At 39.8% G+C, this 24,888-nt stretch overlaps 1 protein-coding gene across 1 annotated transcript; it reads left to right on the top strand.

The window, feature by feature from the left end:
• Positions 1-5,996: 5,996 nt before the first annotated feature.
• Positions 5,997-13,387, top strand: LOC105394887 (NCK-interacting protein with SH3 domain). The gene is made up of 10 exons (XM_011566812.3): positions 5,997-6,187; positions 6,268-6,452; positions 6,827-7,133; positions 7,327-7,529; positions 8,153-8,386; positions 8,723-8,845; positions 9,885-10,068; positions 11,098-11,316; positions 12,323-12,495; positions 13,136-13,387. The coding sequence occupies exons 1-10, from the start codon at positions 6,163-6,165 to the stop codon at positions 13,325-13,327; spliced, it is 1,845 nt and encodes a 614-aa protein (XP_011565114.3). The 5' UTR covers positions 5,997-6,162; the 3' UTR covers positions 13,328-13,387.
• The last annotated feature ends 11,501 nt before the right edge of the window (positions 13,388-24,888 follow it).

Raw genomic sequence — 24,888 nt, 5'->3', positions numbered from 1 at the left:
TGGTTTTATGAAGTCGGTTTTTTTAAATTAACTATTATTATTTTATTTTATTGTTTTTAGTTTATTTGCAATAATTATTTTCAATCAAAAGTAAGATGCAAATGATACCAATACGTCCTGCTAGTCAATACGAATCATTCAAGCCTAAGCACGAGGTAGTTGCTATACTTGCTATATACCGTTGAGGAGTTCCCTTGACTGCCTTCCGTTTCCATCATCAGATTTTTGTATTAAGAACTTTATTTACGTTCTAAATTTGATTAGAATCGATTAATAGGTGCTCAAAATGGAAATTCATACCCTGTTTTTATCCCATTTACCCACCCTTGGGAGTAGAATAAAATTCTGAAAAAAGGGACCACCCCTGAGCTCAACCCAATACATCAAAATAAATATTTCAAAATCGGTCCATAAACGGCGGAGTCATCGGTGAACATACATAAAAAAAACATACAGACGAATTGAGAACCTCCTCCTTTTTTCGAAGTCGGTTAAAAATGAGGCTTGCGCGTAGGTACTTAAATGTGCCGTGTGATAGCTCGGCGTACCTGCGAGTTGTAACTGTGGTGATACTTTGCGCTTGTCGTAGGCCTTTAAGGCAAGCAAATTTAAAAAAAATGTTTTCCATCCTTTTTTATAGAAAAGTTATAGGACGTTTTAGCTGATGAACTGTTTTGTCACACTTTTTCAAGGAACAAATTGTTCTAAATTAAGGGCCTACACAGGCTTTGTGCTTAGGGCCTCCGATGCTCTTAATCCGCCACTGCCTTCGGCTCAGTAGTCAGGTCACTAACCACTACGCCATTCGGTCGTCGTAAACATTCAGTAAGAGAAAAATGTCACCAGGAACAGAACATAGAAGAACAGCATCTTTGTCACTACGATCATGAACACGTTAGTCAGATACAACTAAACTTCGTTATTTATTACATTAGGATCGGTTAAGAATTGCGGGGTAAAACAACGGTTCGTTTGGTTGACCAAATGCAAAGCAAATGTGTAAGTATATTGTTGGGAGATGATAGATTAAAAAGGACAGATGTATTTCAACACTCAAATTCAGTCGGAAAAGGCCAAATACGTACCTACCTACATATGTAAGTATATTACGTATGGTGCACTACCCCGGACGGAGCTCGCATTAGTTTTCATTTAGTGTGGCTGCTACTATTGTATTGTAGCTCAAATAGAAAGCTATTTCTTACAGCTATGTTGCTGGCAAACTAAGAAAAATGAGAATATTTATATCGTTGACTTTATTCAAAATATTTTACAAAAATGTAGGGTACCTACTTAGCTATTTAAATAAAAAAGTTCTCACTTAAATAAAACGGTGAAAAAATGACATCTCTTTAGGAGCTACGATATCACTGACATATAGGACGCATACAGAGTGGTATATAAGTATAACTTGTCTGTATTTCTATAATACGGGTGTATTGCTCTTGCTGCATTAATTTTATGATAAACGATTGCAAAAAATTAGAACAATTGTACCAATTCCAATAAAATATTGACTAAGACTAACTCTCTATCACGAAGTCGTCCATATAAATACTGCCCATTTAGTGGATCTACGCAGCTTCACAGATTAACATAATGAAAACACTTTGAATATTACATCTCAGTTGCAGACAAAAACTTTAAAACTACTTTTAAACTAAAGTCCACTTATCACCGGCACCGTTGTCGCATCATTGAATTCAGCATCCTCCAGTCCCTTTTCGTGGACTTCAGCGTTCCGCGCAGCTCTCGAAGCTTCCACGACATCGCCACTGCTCTTGAGACGATCTTCCAAGAGTTCGATGGACCTCGGCTTTCTTCGCACTATTATTATTATAACTTTCCGTCTGCGCTGGCAGCTTGCCTCGGCGATGAGGGCCACCAACACCAAACAGACTAACAATGTAGGTTTGAACATGTTGAGAGCTCAGCTAACTGACTAAACAGACTTGATTACGGAGAAAAAATGCTGACGATGTGTTGTTATTGAATGATGAATGTCTAATGGTGTGGTTCGTATTTATATTGAGTGTGTGGGATCGGGGAGTTACCCGGGCAAGAACCGACCCAAGGAATCCCAATGTTTGCTATATGAGTTATGTCCCCTTTACCATGCAGTATGCAAGACACATTGTTTTGAATATGATAAGATTTTTATTGCTTTAGGCACTGAGTACTGTTTATTTATTTATTATTTTTAACCGACTTCAAAAAAGGAGGAGGTTCTCAATTCGTCGGGACATTTGTTTTTTTTTTATGTATGTTCACCGATTACTCCGCCGTTTATGAACCGATTTTGGAAATTCTTTTTTTGTTGTATTGGGTTGAGCTCCCAGGTGGTCCCATTTTTTTTCAGAATTTTATCTCACCCCCAAGGGTGGGTAAAGGGGTAAAAACAGGGTTTGAATTTCCATTTTAGGCACATGTTAACCGATTCTAATGAAATTAAGAACGTAAATATAGTTCTTATAACAAAAAAATATGATGGTGACCTTGAGCTGATCTGATGATGGAAACAGAAGGCAGTCAGGGGAACTCCTCAACGGTATATAGCAACTACTTCGTGTTTAGGCTTGAATGATTCGTATTGATTAGTAGGACTTTTTGGTATCATTTGCACCTTACTTTTGATTGAAAATTATTGCAAATAAACTAAAAACTATAAAATAAAATAATAATTAAAAAAATAAAAAAACCAACGTAATTGCGTAAACCTTAAATTATTTCTTATTACATTTTAGTGGTTTTTTGAAGTTGGTTTTTTTTATTTTTTAAATTATATTGCACAATATACCTACAAAAGTAATTATGTACAAACAGGTGGACTTAATGCTAAAATCATTTTCTACCAGTCAACCTGCTGTGTTCGTTTATAATGTACTTAAATAAACCGTCATAGGTTTATATGACATATATTATAAACCTATATGACATGTATATTATAAATCTATAAAAACTTGGAATACTTACATTGTATTTCGAGGGAAGGATTAACGAAATTAAAATATTATAAAAAATTAAGGCTCGACCGAAAATAGCTGTTATAACTGGAATTGTGAGCTTCGTGATGAAAGCATGATTCTTTTACCATTCGTAGGTTCAGTGGCGGATTTACCCATAGGCCTAGTAGGTTTTTTTTATTATAATTATACGTGTACACTGTACAGTGAATTATGAAATAATGATTATTTTAACCAATATTTCAAGATTTAAATCGTATTTACAATAATTACTGACCAACTGTATCTCGCGATAGGTTCCTTTAAAAGCTAACTGATAAATATTTTTATTTCGCTCAATGACCATACCATTCCGCTGCATTAGCTGAATATGAAGAGGCTACGCTCAGGAAAAAGGATTCCTGACCGCATCTCTTACCAAAAATTCTTTAATATCAGAAGTGGGATACCACACGGTCCATCCGTGTGGCAAATTAACAAAAGTCGCAATTCACTTGTTATGTTTATGCTAAAACACAACCATACCGCGATGTAGAAATTGGCGCACTAGCGACATCTAGTGAAGATTTTGACAACTAATAAAAAAAGGTTAACTCCTAAAATCACAGAATAATAGGTAAGTCATACTCTGTCCATCTTGTTATTGGTTTTTTGACATTCAAAATCCCATACATGCTCCATACATGTTTTATGACTGCAAATGAAAACCAACTTTACTTACCAGACATAAACTAACCAAAACAAATCAAAAAACCAGATGGACAGAGTATAGTACCTGCTTATTATTCCTGTCACTTAACATTTTTTTTTGTAGTAATGTGACCAACATTTTTGGAAGCTCCAAGTAGACCCACCCCTTCGTGGCCTATCTGAATAACTTTTCTACATCTATTACTTACAAATCTGCGATAAAAATATGCTTTTCCATATTAAAAGGCAACGTTGCAAACTTACTTTATATTTTTTTATATACAGGGTGTTGCAAAAAGGGTATTTCGATAATAGTTACCTATTTCTAAATAAGACGTAAAAAAAAGTTGTTCTGATTGACCCCCTGAGTTCCTGACATCCATTTCGGCTTACCACTTTTACAGCGCCCTATAACTACCTATGCATATATTATTAGTTTATTTAATATTATTATGTATCTACTTAAATATATACCTAGTATATAGATTAATAAATAATAGATAGAGGGATATTATACAGGGTGTTGCAAAATTGGTATACTAAGCCGAATGCTACATGTGCAGCATCTAAGCCCGAAACTAAAATCGGCAAAAAAAATTTTTTTTGCCATAGTAAAAAGTCACGTAACCAACAAACTTTCAATGGAAAATGTTTTTTTTTTTGCGAATTTTGAAATTTTGGTTTCAGTTTTGAGCTTAGATATAACATGCTGCACATGTAGGTTTCGGCTTGGTATACCCTTTTTGCAACACCCTGTAGAGATTGATATAGATAGATAACTCCTATTTTACTCCCATCATAGCTAAATCAGAATTTAGACGACCGAATGGCGTAGTGGTTAGTGACCCGGACTACTGAGCCGAAGGTCCAATGGGTTCGATTCCCGGCTGGGGCAGATATTTGTTTAAACACAGATATTTGTTCCCGGGTCTTGGATGTGCCCGTAAAATGGCAATAGGCCCGCCCCCTATTACATTGGGACTAACATAACACTCTGGCGAAAAGTGGGTGCAGCAATGCATCTCTGCCTACCCCGCAAGGGAGTACATTAGTACAAGGCGTGAGTGTGTTTTTTTTTTCATAGCTAAATCACTTTTCATGAATTTCAATTTTACTGCAGCAAAAGGTGCTGTGATGTGACTACCTATGCAGATACCATTTTCGGTAACCACAACATAAATTACATACTAGCTTTTGTCTTGTGTATGTATTTTTTATGTTTGTATTTAAGTTACTTATAGTTAATTAATAAGTTTAAATTATAATTATGCAAATATGTTAAAGTGTTAATTTTTGTGGTTAGTGCTGAAATAAATAATTAAAATAACTGTAACTACTAGCATTAAGTCCACTCTTTGTATTTTTATTTGTAATACTTATTTGTAGTAACATTGATGTCGATTCTGAAGGCAGAAATTCTAATTTTAACGCTATCAAACTAAAAAATTAGCTCGCATAAAATGACATTTACGGAAACAATCATAGAGTCCAATTTCAAACAAAGAAATTAAGGTTTTGACAGTGGGTCGAATGATTTTATACTGACACGTGGACTCAGCCACTAGGGCTGCAACTAGTATTGCCAAGATTGCTAGTCTCACCATCGTGGTTGATGTTTGTTACGATACTGTATGACTGCACTCAGATTGCCAGTGTATTTATAAATAATAAATAATGTAAATATCGATGAGGAAAAAGTGGGGTCTTAACCGGGGTAAGTACCGTTCCTCCAGAAAGCGGGGAATTCCCGGGAGCCCACTAGATAGGTACTTTTTTGTTATTATAATGAGATATCGGTGTGTTGTGTACACTTGTATGGTGTGTGTGTGCATGCATAATAAGTGCTAAAGTATAGATGCAAAATAGGTATTAACATAATCTACTTAACTTTACTACCTTCTAATAAAATCTTTATTTGTTGCTCACATTACAAAAAGCATTATACTTCACGAATTTAGTTGGGAGAGTAACTTTGCCTTCTTTTTAGAATGCCGAGAGCTCATTCAAAAATGTCTTCTCCACCATACTCCGCCCGCTGATCCGTTTTAGACCAAACTACACGCTACGATTCTGATGATAGTTACAGCCACCGTTTTTGTGTGGCTACGCAGGGTACACCAAGATACGATACGTAGACACACACATACACGTCTAACTCATAACACCACGAATATTTTGAAGTGGTTTAATAATAACCATAGACACAGCGATTAAATTTTTGGTAGGCTCTAATAACTATTCTATTATAACAAAATCCAACAATAATGAAAAAAGAAACTGAATGATGCAAACGTTTCCAACAGTTTCAGATTTGCGTTGTTGACAGGCAAAGGTTTAAAAAATCCAGCTGTCACATGTGTCTTGTCCTGTGTCAAAGTCAAAATGTATCGATTTGTTTGTTGATGAAAATTGTTCACGGAAGTTCATATTTCTCCTGCTTCAAATTAAATGTTTACAAAACGACAGTGAAGGCTTCCGAAAACTAGTTGTTTTTCAGTTAGTTACAGCCATGGCGGACCAGCCTGGGTCTCCGGGTAATGGAAGTTCGAATTTCATTTACTTTTCGCTTTCGTCGGACACATTTTGGGAGTTCAGCGGTGTTTTGTGTTTTCAGATGAACTGGAGATGCTGAAGGCGTTGTACGACTTCGAGGCGACACTCTCGAAGACCTTGAGCTTCACCGAGGGCGAGTTTTTCTTCCTGCAGCAGACCAATAGCAAGCAGAGGAACTGGTGGCATGTCGTCAATAGGAAGGGCCAAATGGGGTTCGTGCCGTCTAATTACGTGGTGGCAGTCAAGGTAACACACTGTATAAATTATCTAGCTTTGACACGCGAAATTTTGCTTTAACTTGTGTGGTTTTCCTGTGATAATTTCAGGATAATAAGTAGCTTGGTAGATAGTGTGCTAGCATTAGCTAGCACTTTAGAGCCTCCAAACTATCTATCTTCCCATAATGCTTCTGTTTCGATGTAAAATAAGGGATTAATGTTTTGTAATATTTAGTCTTGCTATCCTATAATAAGTATAGGCTAGGAATCTCAGGTCAAAGGGTAATTTTGGCTGCATAGAAACGTAAATGACATTCAAGGCTAACTTATTGAAACATGTACCTAAGTACTTTTATCTACTGGATACATACATTAAGTTCATCAATTTGAAATGGTTTTCAGGTGGAACCAGACTTTGCCATGTCATTCCTTAACAACTGCATCAAGAGCTTAAATGATGATAATGTTATATCGTCACACAAGCAAGAGCTGCTGGCTCGGCTGACGGAGAAGAGGAAAATTATTCAATTGTCCCTGAAGCCTCCATCGAAGAAGCCCCCGGCTCCCAAGCCCCCGCCCCGGCTGGATGACCATACTCCCCCTAATGGGGTCTCTCCGTCATTTGACTTGAGGCCCGTGGTGTCTCAACAGCATGTAACTGAAGAGCTTGATCAATCTCCAACAACTGCTAACAATAATCTTCAGAATGGTATGTTAACATTTTTTATTATGGTATATTACATTGATTTTGATTGATATATTACACTATATTTTTCATTGGACTAATATATATCCCATATTTTATACAGGTGTTTTTGATCATCTTAGTAGGCACATTTTCCCATTGTCATATTGCCTTTTGTGATAATTTAAAATCTGATCCTCAACCTATCTATGTTCAGAGATAAACCGAAGAGAGAGCCTGGCTACAGTGGCCTCACAGCAGCTGTCTTCAGACGCGGAGACCCAGGACGACAGTCAGGACAGCAGCGACGGCATCAGGCCCAACGCCATCTACGAGATTGTGCAGTCTGTGCGCAAGGAGACACAGCTCAGCCATGAAATGTCCAAAGTTGCTGTGGAGACGGTGCTTACATCTTTGAGGGTATGTATTGTAGAAGTATGTATGTGACATATTGTTGTATGTAGTATTTATTTAAAAATACGGAATTTATATAATTAACTCTTGATTTAATAAAAGTGCTTTAACTTTTATACACACTTAAGTTTAAGAGAGTTGCATTTACATGTAATTTAATATTTGTAATTATAATTTATTTCTCGTATTGATATTGTTTGCTTTAAGGATTCCTTGAGTCATACTTTGATTTGAACCTTGACCTAAGCTACACTGATAAGATAATATGAAGTACAGGGAAAGGGGCATTACACTATCCATCTCTTATCAGTTTTTACTGCAACTACTTTTACTTTCATTGCACCCATGTTTGTTTGTATTCAAAGGTTAGAATATAGCATACACTTCTCATTTAGGTATATGGCAGAGTGATCCAGTCAGTCTACATAATATTGATACTATGAAAGAAAGAGAATCATTATCATCATCAGCAAATAATATTCACAGGCCTCTCCCAAGCAGCCTGGCTTCCTATCTAAGGTTTTTAATTTAGCGGCACACTACGCCTACCTATCTGTAAAAAAAGACATATACCTATCCCATTCACCATCAGTTCTTCAGCAACTAACACCAACCCCTAAACCCGCCAGGAATTCCTGCCAGGCGGCGCGGCGCGTTCAATAATCGACGCCCTCCTCCGCGAAGCCAACAGTAACTTCACGTGTCCCAAGAACGCTATAGACGCGGCTCCGGACGCGGTCCGTATGATCACGTCGCTGAACGCGTTGTCTAAGGCGGCGAATGACGCGCAGCAGCGAGGCTGGGCGCTGCACGACGATGCCCATGATATACAGACGCAGCTGTTGGAGCTTATCTCTGTTATGGTGAGTGGTTTTGTGTTGTTTGGGCTTAGAGTGTGATGCTATATATGCAGCGCTATAATAGGTAGCTATGAAACGATAATGGGTGATAGTAAAGTTACAACCTGCGATAAGACATTGTGTAGGTGTCATTAAAGTAGCGGGTGGACTGCCTACTCCTTATCTCCGGTTAATGAAAGACATCAACTATTTTTTTCAATTAAATCTTAATTTTTTTGCAGCATTAGTGTGTAAGTGTTTGCAACTGACTCAATTCATTTCACCTATTTGCATATCCCTTTATTATTATAGCTTACAATAAAAACTTCACTTAACACCCTGTATAACCCCACATTGCAGTCGAACGCGGACGTGAACATCTCGCAGCACGTGCTGAGCTCGCACCGCTACGGCTACGTGACCACGCTGGTGCAGTACTACCAGCAGGAGACGCGCTGGCCGCTGAGACAGCTTCTGTTGCAGGTAGAGGTCTTGTTATACTGGCCATTAGTAGCTTATATTGTTTGTTAACGTTAGTGATAGTTAAATCGCCAGAATGATAAGGCTGTAAAATAGTATTGTCCATAAATATTATGAAAAGAAGCGGACCTAAGACGGTTCTCTGAGGTACGCCGCTACGGCTACGTGACCACGCTGGTGCAGTACTACCAGCAGGAGACGCGCTGGCCGCTGCGCCAGCTTCTATTACAGGTAGGGGTCTTGTTATACTGGTTTCTAAAGGCTTATAGTATTATTTATGGCTTGCGAAAGACAAATCTAAAAAAATATGAGCATGTAAAATGGTAGTGTCCATAAAGAAAAGACGCGGGCCGAAGATGGTCCCCTGAGGCACGCCGCTACGGCTACGTCACCACGCTGGTGCAGTACTACCAGCAGGAAACTCGCTGGCCGCTGCGCCAGTTACTATTGCAGGTAGGGCTCTACTTATACTGGCCATTAGTAGCTTATATTGTTTGTTAACGTTAGTGATAGTTAAATCGCCAGAATGATGAGGATTTAAAATAGTATTGTCCATAAATATGAAGAAAAGACGCGGGCCGAAGATGGTCCCCTGAGGTACGCCGCTACGGCTACGTGACCACGCTGGTACAGTACTACCAGCAGGAGACGCGCTGGCCACTGCGACAGCTTCTATTGCAGGTACGGCTCGACTTATACTGGTTTCGAAAGGCTTATAGTATTCTTTATGGCTAGTGAAAGTGAAATCTGTAAAATGATGAGGATATTATCTAATACTATTGTGTATAAATATGAAAAAAGAAGTGGATCTAAGACGGATCCTTGAGGTACACCACCATAAAAGTCCTCTTTTAAAAAACCACTTTGTTTACTTATTACCATTAATACCAACAATGAGATCGATTCCTATGCACAAATTCTAATTTTAGAGCTGTCAAAACCTTAATTTCTTCTACGAGTGTGTGTATGAATTTCAATTTTGCTAGCATAATTTATAGTTTGTCTACCTAGTCTAGCTACCATTATTCTCTCTCTTTTACAGGCATTCGGCGTGATGTGCGGCCTAGAGCGCGTGGCGCTGGCCACTCTCGCTTTATCTCAGCTGCCGGCGGAGATCGCGCGGGACATGCGCGACAACCCGCGCGCCGTGGGGCGCCTCTCGCACTGCGCACTGTTGTTGTCCATGCTGCTGTCTATGGCCGACCCGCTGCCTGTCACGCACTTCGGTAAGGAATGAACCTTCTAGTGGGACGCCCCTAGCGCTTGTCACTGCTGCGGCCTATGGCTGACCCGCTGCCTGTCACGCACTTTGGTAAGCTGTTACATACTATCACATACGGGATACTTTCTCCTCCAAAGACTAAGAGCCCTTCTTCGGACGAAAAATATTTATACGATGAATTTGGGACAAGGAACTCGTTTTCTAAACAACGTGATATAATTATAGTGACCTGTAGCTCTTGACAACTTGGTCATAAGCTACAGGCACTACACCTTCAGTTAAGACACATGAATTTGGGACCTTTGAGGTTGGGATAGCGGGCGCTCCGTAGGGCGCCTCTCGCACTGCGCACTGTTATTGTCCATGCTGCTGTCTATGGCCGACCCGCTGCCTGTCACGCACTTCGGTAAAGAATAAACCTTCCTGTGGAACGCCCCTCGCACTGCTCAGTGCCACTGTGTATGGCTGCTATGTCCTTTGAGTAGGGGGATAAAAAAAAACTCAATTATCTGCAAATAATCTACTTCGGTGCAGTTGGCTAGTCTCAACAAATTTCAACTTGTGCTAAAATCCCCCATAATTTTTAATACTGGATGAAAAGCTACAAAATATTTACAAACAATACCCAAGTCAACAGCTAAAAGCGATATCTAATCGCAGAACGATAACTGCACATTTCACACTAACAAAAACCTTCCCTCCCCAGAGATACTCGATCCAATCCAAGTACGATAAATACACATTTCACACTAACAAAATCCTTCCTTACAGAGATCCTAGAACTAATCCAAGTGTGATAACTGCACATTTCACACTAAGGGTGAGGTCACACGAGCGTAATTTTGAAAAGTGTGCGCGGGGACGAGGGGAGCGAGTAACTTCCCCATCCCCCTTATCCCCGCGCACATATTTCTGGCGCGCACAACTCACAAAATTACGCTCGTGTGGCCTCACCCTAAAAAACCTTTCTTACAAACCTAATCCAAGTATCATAAATGCACATTTCACACCAACAAAAACCTTCCTTCCCCAGAGATCCTAGGCGTGGAGTTCGCCCAGTTCCTCCTACAACTGGTGGAAAACCCTCCAGACACGGATGTGGATGAACAAATACCGGACCTCTTCCTCACGTTGTTGCTAGCTTATAACCTGCAGTTTGAAGGCGCAGAGAATCTGCTGTTGGATGCGTTGGAGCGGCAGGACCAGGCCAAGACCTTCTGTGAGAAAGTGCTGCTGTTGCTTAACAGAGAAGGTGAGGGTTTAATGTAAACTTTGGGCGTTGTCACGCTTTTAATAGCTGATAGATTTAATAATGATTGATGAAAAGATACTGTTACCTGCCGATGTAGTGGACCGGGAAAGGGGACTGAATCAAGCTTTACTTTAATAAATTGCATTATGTTCTAACTGGATCACGTTAACCTCCATAGACAACTAAAATTAGGTACATTTAAGACGACCAAATGGTGACGTGGTTAGTGACCCTGCTAAATACTTGTCTAGGCGTCGCCCCATTGGTACGTTCCTTTGCAACGGTGACAACGCGACTCAATGGGACCCCACCCATCCGCATCCGTATCCTTATTCTAAATCACCTTATTCTCTTGTGTGAAAAAAACTTTATCCTTTTTTTATACTATCTGTTTTTCTGGAAGAGATTACTTTTAGTAAGGGTGCTTTTCCACCAGAGATGTGCTATGCTACGATGCTATGGATGCGTTTGATATCCACCAATCATAATTATTGGTGCACATAGCTTAGCACTGGTGGAAACGGATTCAACTAAGACATGTTTTTTGTATGGAATGATGCGTGCTATGGATGTGTGCTATGGATGCGTGCTATGGATATGTGCTATGGACCATCGCGAGTGGTGTAGCTATGGCGCCGCCGCCCCCGTCGTTTCCCTACTATCGATACATAGCATAGCTCGAGATGCGCATCTTTCTCGCACAGCTACTTTGCGGCGGCGCATCTTCGTAGCGCATCTTCCTCGCACAGCTACCTAGCGTAGTATTGGTGGAAACGGTCACATATTTTCGTAGCGTAGATATCACATCTTCGCAGCATAGCTGCATAGCACATCTCTGGTGGAAAAGCACCCTTATAAGGCCGCCGATTGTACTATTTATATAAAGAATAGAATAGATATTCTTTAATCTATATACATTTTCTTTTCTATGTTTCTGAAACTGTTTCTGCTAGTGTGCAATAAAGAGTATTTTATCTTTATCTTATCTTAAATCTACCCTCTGCAGAGGACCCGGTCCGCATCTTCGACCACGAGCCCGAACCCCCGCACTCGGTTCTCAAGCTCGTGACCGACGTGTTCTCGCGCAAGAAGACCGCCGACCACTTCTACACTAATGATGTGAAGGTGGCGATTGATATTGTTGTGAGGCAGCTGGCTGACCTGTCGGCTGGGGATGAGGTGAGAATTATGTGCTCAGTTTATACGGACAGCTTTGATTAGATCTGCCCTACTAATTTATGTATATAACTATTACACGCATTTTTAACTTTAATTATTTATTTCCAAATTTATATTTTTATTTAATGTGGCGTACATTATAAATTTGGAAATGTTGAAAATCTACAGAGTGTTTCAAAAATCTACTTTCTCTCAATAACAGCTTTTAAGTTCACACCAATGATGTTACAATTATGTTGCCATCACAAAGGTGATTTATGCAAGTTTTCAAAGGCCTAGACTATAGGCTAGGTAGGACTAGGCCTATATTGTTAGGTGTATAATGATGATCATAGCATCTTTATTTATTATTCTATCTGCCATCCCTACAGACATCACAAAATTCAATATAAAAAAAAACTTTAAATCTCACCCCTCAACACCTTTTGTATTTTGAATAGGAAAGTGTTTTACTTGTTATTTTTAAGATTGGTTCCTACTATAGGTTTTTAAGTTAAATTGCAGTGCCCGTATGGGTATCAAGTTCTAAGTGCTGTTTATTAATTTAAGATCATTCATGTACACTTGATGGCAATAAAATATTTGATTTGATTTGATAACGTATGTAGCTTACCTCTAACCGCCCTATTAACCCTTCCAGCGCCGCCAAGACTACCTCAAAATCTTACAAGGCGTGATCCGCAACACTCCCTACGGCTCCCACCTGCACCGGCGCGACGACGTGTTGCGTTGCTTCGCGCGGATCTTCTGCGAGGAGGGCGCCGCGAGCCGCCGCGACCAGGCTCTAGTTAGGGCTGTCTCTAACGAGTTTCCCATGTATTTTAAGGCTTGAGGGGTCTGTGGTATGATCGGAAAGCCTAATTAACGCTGTTTGATGGTCTAAGCAAGAGTTCGGTTACTCTATGGTTTGATATTCCAGGGTTATGTTAATCTATGGTTTGATTTTCAAGTTACATGCATTGATAGTCTATGGTTTAGTTGTCAAGGCTTGTTAGTCTATGGCTTCATATTCAATGCTTATATTAGTGGTTTCATCGTCAAACCTCAAGTTACTATGAATTTGACTTTCTACAATAATTTGCGTCTATCCTAAGCTACCTATACCGACAACTCTTATTAAAAACCCCATGCCTAGCTCATGGCCACGCACCCTACGCAACACGCCTGCACCGGCGCGACGACGTGTTGCGTTGCTTCGCGCGGATCTTCTGCGAGGAGGGCGCCGCGAGCCGCCGCGACCAGGCTCTAGTGAGAGCTGTCTCTAACGAGTTTCCGATGTATTTCAAGGCTTGAGCTAGTCTATGGTATGAGCCTAACGCTATAATCTATGATTTTGACTAAGTTACTCTATAGTATGATTTTGAAGCTTTATGCTTTGATAGTTTATGTTTGATATTGATATTCCAAGGTTAAGTTAGTGTATGGTTTGATATTCAAGCTTTATGCTTTTTTATTCTATGGTTTAGTCGTCAAGGATTATGTATAGAATTATGAGTAACTATGGATTTGACTTTCTATAAACATTTGCCTCTATCCTTAGCAACAAGTTAGCAACTTTCTATCAATTCCATCAAATCTCAATAAAAACGGCATGTCTCGCTCATTGCCACGCACCCTACGCAACACGCGACGACGTGTTGCGTTGCTTCGCGGGCATCTTCTGCGAGGAGGGCGCCGCGAGCCGCCGCGACCAGGCTCTAGTCAGGGCTGTGTCTAATGAGTTTCCCATGTATTTTAAGGCTTGAGGGGTATTTGGTATGATCGGAAAGCCTAATTAACGGTATATGATAATCTGTGGAAGAGTTCAGGTAGTCTGTGGTTTGATAATCCAGTTTTGTGTTCGTTTTTGGTATGATTTTCAAGCTTTATGCTTTGATAGTCTATGGTTTGATATTCCAGGGTTATATTAGTCTATGGTTAATTCGTCGAGGCTTAAGTAACTACGGATTTGACTTTCTACAATAATTTGCGTCTATCCTAAGCTACCTATTCCGATAACTCCCATTAAAACAGCATATCTCGCTCATCACCACGCACCCTACGCAACACGCGACGACGTGTTGCGTTGCTTCGCGCGCATCTTCTGCGAGGAGGGCGCCGCGAGCCGCCGCGACCAGGCTCTAGTCAGGGCCGTGTCTAACGAGTTTCCCATGTAAGTACTTCAAGGCTTAAAAGTGTATGGTATGAAAGCCTATAATATGCCGATAATCTATGGTTATCTTTTCCATGATTAAGTTGCTCCATAGTTTGATTTTCAAGATTTAAGTTACTCTATGGTATGATCTTCGAGCCTTATGATGTATGCTAGTCTATGGTTTGATATTCTAGGGTTATGTTAATCTATGGTTTGATATTCAAGCTTTATGCTCTAACGAGTTCCCCATGTATTTTATGACTTGAGGGGGCACGTGAGTTTCATCTTCAAGAGTCTATAGATCATATACTTATTCCAATGGTTTATGGTTTGATTTTCAAAGATTATGTTTCTTTATGGTTAGATCGTCAAGGCTTATCAATGGTTTGATATTTAAGGCTTATGTATGGTTCCATTTTCAAATATCAATTGCAACTAAGCTATTCCGACAACTCTCATCATTGTCATGAACCAATGTCTATCTGCAGGGAGTTAAATAAGGTTTGCAAGTAGGCAAGGCAATTTAAATTTTTCATCAAACCTACGAGTCATACGACCCTAAAATCTAGCAGGCATCGTATATAAATATAATATTTCGGAACGGATGGTTGTGGTGTTCCACTCAAGTAAACAACGTTTTCATAGTAATAAGATTATTTACTTTAAATTGAAATCTTTCTTTATTCCTATTTTATTGTAAAGCAGAGTACAGAAAAATATTTAAAGAAATGGCAACAGCCTTACATCACCTGTACTCAGAATAAAAGAGTTTATCAAACACTCGTTTATCGTATAACTTTAAATTCTAACTAAATTTGTAATGACTTACTAAAATCGTCACACTATTTAACTTGTTTGAAGAAAGTTAGCACCCGTCGCGTAGCTACTTTCTTTGGTGATGGTTAAAAGGGGTAGATTTAATGATATACTTAATTATGGTTCTTAAGTAGATATATTGTCACTGTTACACAAGTTAAAACTGGTTACAAAAAAGGGGTTAAAAGGAGGATATAAGTATGAGTACAATGGTGTGAGTTCGACGGTGGTAAAACGTGTACTGACCTAGAAAGACAATTTCATGCATAAAGTGCACTGAACTTATTTTATACAAACTAGGTAATTTCGTTATTGCGTTATTGCAATGTGCTGATCTGTTCGATCGCGCTGCTTCGAACATACTCCCGAGCACGAGAAGAAACAACTAAAGACAATGAAATAGTCTAATTGAAGAAGTGGTTAGCTTAATTATTATGATTATGGTTTAAAACTAGGCAAACTAAAATATGGTAAAATGTAAGTACTCACACTACACATCTAATGAAAGTAAAAATTCTGTGTAAGTAAATCTATAAAATCAAATAAATGTAAGCAATAAAAAACACTTTCAAAACAATGTTCATTACGAAAATTCTGAATCTATATATGAATCTAACTTGTATTGTCCTCTATGGTAAATATAGGATTGTCTATGGTTTGGACTGATGTTTGCACATTATTAGTGTTCGCATCGCGCCTAACACTTGGCCATCGTTTGGCTAAATTAAGGAACCGTACACTAGCTCTATTTCTCTCACTAAATGCACTGGCACTCAACTGACTCGGGTCAGCTGTACTCTGCTTTCGCGCACTGATCACTGGTGGCGCTGGCGGCGGCGGCGGCGGCAGCGGCTCCGGGCGGCCCGCTGGCCCGCGCGCGCCCGCCGCCCGCCGGCGCACGCTCCTCCACACCCACGCGACGCAGCCGAACAACGCCGCGGTCAGTAGCACGTAGCTTATGGCATACTGGTGAATATCGTGATGAGACATATCATCGAACAGGCTTGTCTCACTTGATTTAATGGTATTTATTTGATCTCCAAGTATATTGAAGCTGCTGTTCAATGAGGCGTCATCTACTACTTCTTCCGTTGGTATCTTTACATTTACGATGTGGTTTATCTGGTCTATTGATGGTGTGTATATTTCAGGTGATATTTTCATTTGATGGTATTGTTTTTGTAAGGAGAAAAGTACAAAATCTTTTCCCTTTATGTAACACTGTGGGGATAGTCTGATGACTCCGGCTTGACTCAGCTGTTGCATTGTAACTTGATCGTTGCATATAACTTTTATAGTGTAGATATCACAACAGAAATATAAGTATTGCGACGTCACGTTTAACTCGACCCATTTGTTCACACACGGTGTTCTATGAGTTCTGCATGTATTGTTTGGTGTGTTTTGATCGCAATAGTTTTGGTCATTGTTAAGATGTAATATTGGTTTTGTTGGTTTGCACATGTAGGCATCTTCATGATATAAACATGAATCTAACTCATTTATGGTGATGGTGAAGTAAGAATCGTGTTTGAGGTTAATCGCGATGTATTCTGATACTGGTACTATAGTAATCATGTTGTTTTTCAATTGGTGTGGTATAGGTATCAGTTTGTAAAGCTGAAAACCTTCTCTGCCGATCAGTGGTAGCGTAACTTCAAATATGACAAATTTTTGAGTAACTCTGGCTTTAACTTTTAATAACTTGTAGATATAACGAATCTGTGTATCTATATCTTGGATCGGTAGTTTTATATCATTTATCATCTGGCTATTTATGGTGTGTAATTCTTTGCGAAGTTGCGTTGGTGATAATAGATGTATACTTATTTGACCATGGTAAATATCTGTGATTGTGTCTAAAAGGGTTTCTTGAAGCCGTTTTAAACTTTGAATTAAACTATTGCCCGCCATAGCAGACAAAGTAAAATCATCGATAGCGTACAGGTCTTGAATTTGTTTTTGGGAGTTGTTCATGCTTTCTTCTAACATATTTAATCGTTTATTAATGGTTTTATGCTGCTTATCTATGGTGGCTTGCATTCTTTTCATTAAATTAAATTCAGATTCAATCACTGACGTTTGGTTCTTCCACAAACTTAACAGATGTTTTTCATTCAGTCTGGTAGTTTCAATGTCATCGACATACTTATCAGCGAAACGGGAGTCCAATACGCCGAAGAGTTCATTAGCCAGATACCCGACACCGTTGACGAGGCCCCGCCGGCGCCGACGCTGTCTGGCGCTCACGTTGAAATGCTGACTGAGCAAAAGTTCATTGTAGTACTCTAGTTCCTGATAATCGTGACGTAGTTGCGATATTATCATATCACAATGGGATTGCATTTCAATGGTGGTGCATAACTTTTTTAAATATTGATTTATTTTTTGATACGTATTTATTCCGTCCCAATATGGTTCTAAGTCGAAATAAACAATCATTGTCCATTTGTCTCTGACCAGTTGCAGTTGAGCTATTGGATCAAAATAGAGTGTCTGGTTAGTTGGCAGTTTTTTAATGTTGTGTTCTGCACTCAGTGGGCTGATTAGCAACATCATAATAAATAATATAGCCGATGTAAAATATGCTAGCTTTGGCTTTTTTGGACTGGCTCTCCTTTTCTCTGGTTTGTCTGGTTTGGTTGGTGGGTTGATGGTTGGTTGGTTGATGGTTTCTTGGTGAATTCTGTTTGGCTCATTTGTATCGTATACTGGTAAGATGGAAAGTTTGACTATAGGACGTTTTAAGTGGCCATTTTTGGTTTTAAGTGTGACCACTCTAATCAGACCGTCATCACCCGCGTGTGTCTCCAGTACCCGTCCCATAGCCCATTTTCCTGGTGGTAGGTTGTCGTCGTGTATGACTACTAAGTCTCCAACTTCGATATTTTTCTGTGTAGTCATCCATTTATTTCTGGCCGATAACTGTGTCAAGTATTCAGATTTCCATTTCTTCCATAGATCTTGAAACAACTTAGATGTGAGATGCCACCTGGTCCGGGCATCTTCTTCAGTTTCGATCACGGTCAGTCCTGGTCGTCCTGTTAGGAAATGAGCTGGTGTCAGACAGTCAAGGTCTTCTATATTCTCAGAAATAGCGCACAGTGGTCGAGAGTTCAAGCAGGCTTCTATCTTGACCAATAGAGTGGCGTACTCCTCAAAGGTCAACTTTTGACTCCCTATTACTCTCTTTAAATGGTGTTTCAGGCTCCTTACTGCTCTCTCCCATAATCCTCCTGCGTTGGGCCAGGATGGCGCTATGAAGTGCCACTCAATGCCCATTTCTGTGATCTCCTTGTAGAAACTGTCGTTGAATACTTGCTCTAGTTGGTGATGCTGCTCTTGCAGTGCTCGGTTTGCCCCTTGGAAGTTGGTTCCGTTGTCTGAATATATATGTCGGGGCGCTGACCGGCGAGCCGACATCCTTTGAAGACATGCGATGAAGGCCGAGCTGCTGAGGTCCGACACTAATTCAATGTGCACAGCTTTGGTCACCATGCACACAAACAGTGCGATATACCCCTTTGTGGTTTTGATGCCGCGTCCTTTGTTGGCCTTTACTTCCACGAAACCTGTGTAGTCTACCCCGCAGTGGTAGAATGCACTTTCTGGATTGACGCGACACGCTGGTAAATCCCCCATCAGCTGGTGCTGCTTGATGGGATCGTGTCTTTTACATGTGACACACTTTCTTATTAATTTTTTGGTGGTTGAATATCCTTTTATAATCCAGTATCTTTGGCGGAGATTAGCAAGCGTGATCCGTGCTCCTCCATGGAATGTTAAAGCGTGAGCTTCTTCTATCAGCAGAGTGGTGAGTCGATGGTTTGATGGTAAAATTATTGGTGTTTTCGTTTCCTGGTTAATTTGAGCATTTTTCAGTCTCCCACCTACTCGCAATATTCCATTTGAATCTATAAATGGATTTAGGCTGAGTAATTTGCTTTTGCAATGCACAGTTTTGTGTTTTAATAAATAATTTATGTCGTTTGCAAATTCCGCTTGTTGCACGTATTTGACGATCAGCAAATTTGCGCGCCGCAGTTCTTGCAACGTAAGGTAAGGTTGGTGAACTCCCTTCGTTTTACTAGGTATTCTCAGTATCCATGCAAAAATACGCGTCAGTTTGTTTATGTCCGAGTACCTTTCTAGTAATCTTTTTATAATGGTGTTAATGGTATCGTCTGATTGGTTTTGGCACGTCACTGTGTTGACTTGTTTTAGTGGAATTGGTTTCTGTTCTAATGTGGTATCGTAAATAATGGTTTCGCTGGTATTTTCCTTTTTATATGATGGCAACCATGACGGTCCTTGCCACCATAACCCATGTTCCTGAAGCTGTTGGTTGGTTAATCCACGACTTGCACAGTCCGCTGGGTTCTCACTGGTGTTCACATAGCGCCAGCAACTCGAAGGTATAGCTTCTGTAATGGCCTTAACTCTGTTAGAAACGAATGGTTTCCACCGTCCTGGTTCTCCCTGTATCCATCCTAAGACGGCAGTCGAATCAACCCAACAGTATTTTTCAAGGGCGTAGTTTGTCAATGAAATTTGAACTTTTTCCATAAGTTCGGACAATAGTTTAGCTCCCATCAATTCTAGCCTCGGGGTTGAGCAGGTTTTATTTAATGGTGCTAACCGAGCTTTCGCGGCTGCTAGGGTAATGGTTGTCTGGTTATCCGTGGTGACCTTGCAATAAATCACTGCAGAGTATGCTTTATTGGAGGCGTCGGAAAAGCCGTGTAGCTCAACTTTTTGGTTATTCTTGGTAGTACCCAGCCATCTGTTAACTTCTATGATGTTTATCTGCTGTATGTCTTGCCTTAGGGAGGTCCATTTGGTAGCGATGTCTTCTGGTAGGGTGTCACTCCAATCTAGGGCAGACAACCATACGGTTTGAAATAATATTTTCATGTTGATGCTTATCGGAGTCAACCAGCCGAGTGGGTCAAACAGTTTGGATATATCCGATAGCAACGATCGTTTGGTTGGTGGTTTTGTTGTCATTTCTATGGTCGATTTAAAGTAGAATTTATCAATGGTTGGTTTCCAGCCGAGACCCAAGGTTTTGGTAGAATCCGCCTGTACTTTAAATTCAAATGTTTCTTCTTCTTGGTTGGTGGTGGTCTGTGAATTTTCCAGAATTCTAGGATCATTCGCAGTCCATTTTCGTAGGTTAAATCCACTTTTGGCTAACAATTCTACTAAATCACGTCTTAATTGGTTTGCTTTAGGAATGGTATGGCTTCCTCCACAATAATCGTCCATGTAGAAGTCCTGGTCTAATGCTCTTGCCGCGTCGGGATATTGTTCTTTCTCCTCCTCAGCGAGCCTTTTGAGACACTGCATGGCGATGTAGGGCGCGACCTTGAAACCGAAGGTCAAGGTCGTTAGTTGATAAATACGCAATGGTTGGTTATCTGAATCTCTCCACAATATTTTTTGGTAAGATTGGTCTTCAGAATGTATCATTATCTGCCGATACATTTTTTCAATATCGGCCGTGTAGGCATATTGGTACTGCCTCCACTTCATAATCAGATGTTGCAGGTCTTGTTGCAAGTTTGGTCCTTTATGCATGACGTCATTCAGGCTAAGTCCGGATGATGACTTCTGCGATGCATTAAATACAACCCTGACCTTGGAAGTGGTTGACTCTGCTCTTATCACCGCATGATGAGGTAAATAACTCTCATGGGTCTTCGTCATCTTTGCAGGAATCATATGGTTTAGATCAAGATATTCTTTTATGCATTTTTGGTATTCAATCTTGAGTGGTACATTTTTGGCCAATTTCCCTTCCAAATTTCTAAATTGGGCCGTCGCTGCTGGTTTGGTGTCACCTAATTTTTCTTTTAACTCAGACTTGAATGGAATGCGTACTTCAAACCTTCCGTCTTCACGTCTTTTGGTGGTTGTACGGAAATATTCCATGCACTCGTGATCTTCAGAAGACATCTCGATCTCGGAATTGGCGATGTCTTCGATTTCCCAGAACCTTTTCAAATCGTCTATCTCATGTAAGACTACATTACACTGGAAGGTTTGCAGCGAGCCGCAAAGTAACCAGCCTAGTTTCGTCTGCTGAGCGATAGGTTGATCTTCATTTTCTCCTCGTAGTATACTACCCAGCATGATCTTAGAGTACACATCCGCTCCAAGAAGTAGGTCTACTGGTTGGCTCACGAAGAAACTAGGGTCGGCCAACTTGATGTCCTGTATGTGAGGCCACGATGGTTTTGAAAAGGTTGATGTTGGTAGGCTTTTTATTAAGTTATTCATAATAATAACGTTAACGCTGGTTGTATAGCTGCTATGAATGGATTGAATAACTACGTTTAACATTCCTTTGCAGTTATTTTCCTTCTCTCCTACGCCAAATATCTTTCCTTTACATTGGCTTCTCTTCAATCCTAACGTCTGTGCAGCCTTCTCACTTATCAGTGAAACTTGAGAGCCTTGGTCTACTAGGGCTCTCATTCTGTGTTTAATTCCGTCCTTTCCTGTCAAGTCAATCATAGCCGTGGCTAGTAATATCTCCGACATATCATTCCATGACACATTAATTGAAGAGTTTTTGTTATCTCTGGTTGATGGTTTATAAGCTGGTTTCATTGATGAAGTTGGTCTAGTTGTTGTTATTGGTTCATGCATCAGGGTATTGTGGGCCCCCGAGCATTTGCGACACGTTTTGGTAGATTGACATGGTTTATTAAAGTGGTTTACGAAACAGTTATTGCATAAATTGTGTTTATTTAGCACATCTAATTTCTGTTCATTATTCATTTGCAAGAATGCATTACACGACCAAAGGCCGTGTGCAGAATTGCATACAACGCAGTTTATTGCTCTAGTTACGGGCATTGACTTCATATTTGGTTTCGAATTATATGTTTTATTGTATGTTGAATTATAATTATTCTGGTTATTATTATTGGAGTATCTTTTTTGGTAGGTATCTGGCTGGTTTTGGTTTGCTATTTTTTGGTTTGGTGGGTCTTGTTTACGGCGAGATGCTTCAAGCGTCGTAAACTTGGTTTCAAGATACTCTAAGAATTCTTGAAGTACTGGTAGTTCCCGTGGGTTTTTCACAGATTCCAAGTATTCAGCAAATGAGTCACCATCCAATTTTTGTGCCAGAAGGTGAACTAATATGGGATCCCATGATGTTACATCCACTCCAAGATTTTTTATGGCGTACAGAGTTTCTTTACAAACGTCATGTAACTTTTTGATGGAACCTGCTGATTGTTGCTGCATATTGTGAATACTTAGCAATGTATTAATGTGGGACGTAAAGATGAGGCGCTTGTTGTTAAAACGATGGTTCAAGATCTCCCAGCAGACCTCGTAATTGTCTGAACTTATTGGTAGGTGGTGTATCAGACGCTCGGCTTCTCCCGTTACTTTATTTTTCAAGAACTGCATCTTCTGGGCCTGGGACAGGGATGGGTTCCTGTGGATGGCTTCATCAAACAGATCTTTGAACGAAGTCCAATGGTGGTAGTTGCCGTTGAAGACTGGTATGTCCATTTGCGGCGTAGACTTGTCACGATGTGACGCAGACCACATTTTGGTGTTTATTGTTTTCTTGAGATCGTTGAAAGTGCTCTCATATCTGGTAAACTCATTCTGGTAACACACATCATTACCTCCATCTTCAGCTTCTATTTCCCAGTGGTAATGGTCAATGGTTGCCCAACGGTTTTGAAGGGTTTTCAGGGCATCTTCGAACTCCCATCGGTTCTGCATATGGTCCAGATCGATGGTACTCACCGTTCGCATGAATGCCTTAAAATGTATGCTTTGTTTCTTTATCATCTCGTCCAATTTAGATGAACGATTGATATTGGTGTGGTAAGAGGCGCTTCCCATTAGTGGTGTCGACACTGGTGCGGGGGAGGGCCCCGGCGCTGGTGCGGCCGAGGGGCCGGGGGTCGCTGCTCCGTGCGGCTCTGGTGCCGCCGCGGGACGCTGATAGGCATCGGACTGACGCTGGTACGCTGGCTTACCAGATTGAGACAATTTTACTATAATATCATCAAGTAATTGTTTAATGGTCATGTAAACTTCCTCTGCGGTTTCAAAACACTTTTTGGTAAAATACACATGGTCAAAAGTATTAAACTTGCACATCTTTCTATGGTTTTCTACATAATCACGCCAGTAAGTTTCAAGCATAGTAGACTTGCGGTTACAATAATCGATGGTTTTTCTTTCAGCTCCATCTTTTTTGATGTTGCTGAGCAGTTTTTTCAACGCTTCATAAATCTCGGTTTGGTTTAAGAAGTAATCCTCCATGGTTTTGGTGTAAAAGGATAGCTATAAATAGAGTTAAATAAATGGTTTGATCTGACCTGGTTTTCTGGTACAATAAATCCCAAACACTGCAATCCAACAGGTACGAAATTTATCACTGGTTATGCCTCGAATGCACTGAACTGGTCCCGTCACTGATCCGAAGCCCTTTCTCGAAGGACCATGAAGAAAATTAGCACCCGTCGCGTAGCTACTTTCTTTGGTGATGGTTAAAAGGGGTAGATTTAATGATATACTTAATTATGGTTCTTAAGTAGATATATTGTCACTGTTACACAAGTTAAAACTGGTTACAAAAAAGGGGTTAAAAGGAGGATATAAGTATGAGTACAATGGTGTGAGTTCGACGGTGGTAAAACGTGTACTGACCTAGAAAGACAATTTCATGCATAAAGTGCACTGAACTTATTTTATACAAACTAGGTAATTTCGTTATTGCGTTATTGCAATGTGCTGATCTGTTCGATCGCGCTGCTTCGAACTGCTAAGAATAAAATGAATTTATCTATTCACTGCAAATAATATTCTGTTCTACAGAATATTTTGATCTATTTAATAAAGTCATATTTAATTGGCAAAATATTTACTATCCATTAAATCATTAAATTGATGGTTTGGCACAAAATCACTTTCGCGCTTTTATAATGATATACATTTTCCAATAAGTAATAATGACTTTTCATTGCACTAAACGAACTGTTAAAATATTTAATTTTATTATGAGCTTTTACAGTAAAATCTTACCCCCTTATTCATAGGAAAGTTACAGAACGTTTTAGCTAATGAACTGTTTTGTCGCTCTCTGTCAAAAAACTATTTTTTCTGTTGTTATTTTTTTACTTCAGTTTTAAACCATCATTTATAAATTCTCTAGTGCCATGCGTTTTACATACCAAAGAATATTTATATATGGATCTCGCTATGGTCTAAGCTATACACAAATCTATGTTTTTTACGAATCAATTAACATTCCATCGCTAAAATATAGCTACAAAAATCATATTCGCGGCAATTTTTTTTATTTGATGCATTAAACAAAGCATTTTTTTTTCTATATAGCGGTTGTGTAAAGGATTTTTGGTATTATTAGCATTTAGGCCTAAATCTCGGCCTTATATTCTCAA

Source organism: Plutella xylostella, chromosome 10 (genome assembly GCF_932276165.1).
Source record: "Plutella xylostella chromosome 10, ilPluXylo3.1, whole genome shotgun sequence".
Classification (NCBI taxonomy): Eukaryota; Metazoa; Arthropoda; class Insecta; order Lepidoptera; family Plutellidae; genus Plutella; species Plutella xylostella.
Note: the sequence above shows the minus strand (reverse complement) of the source record. Positions and strands in the feature narration are given on the sequence as shown.

What these genes read in the sequence shown, in the direction of transcription:
- LOC105394887 (XM_011566812.3), top strand. Translation starts at nt 6,163, where the DNA reads ATGGCGGACCAGCCTGGGTCTCCGG. An exon ending in GCTGCCTGTCACGCACTTCG is followed by an intron (nt 10,069 to 11,097) that starts GTAAGGAATGAA and finishes TTCCTTCCCCAG; the next exon opens with AGATCCTAGGCGTGGAGTTC. An exon ending in GCTGTTGCTTAACAGAGAAG is followed by an intron (nt 11,317 to 12,322) that starts GTGAGGGTTTAA and finishes TACCCTCTGCAG; the next exon opens with AGGACCCGGTCCGCATCTTC.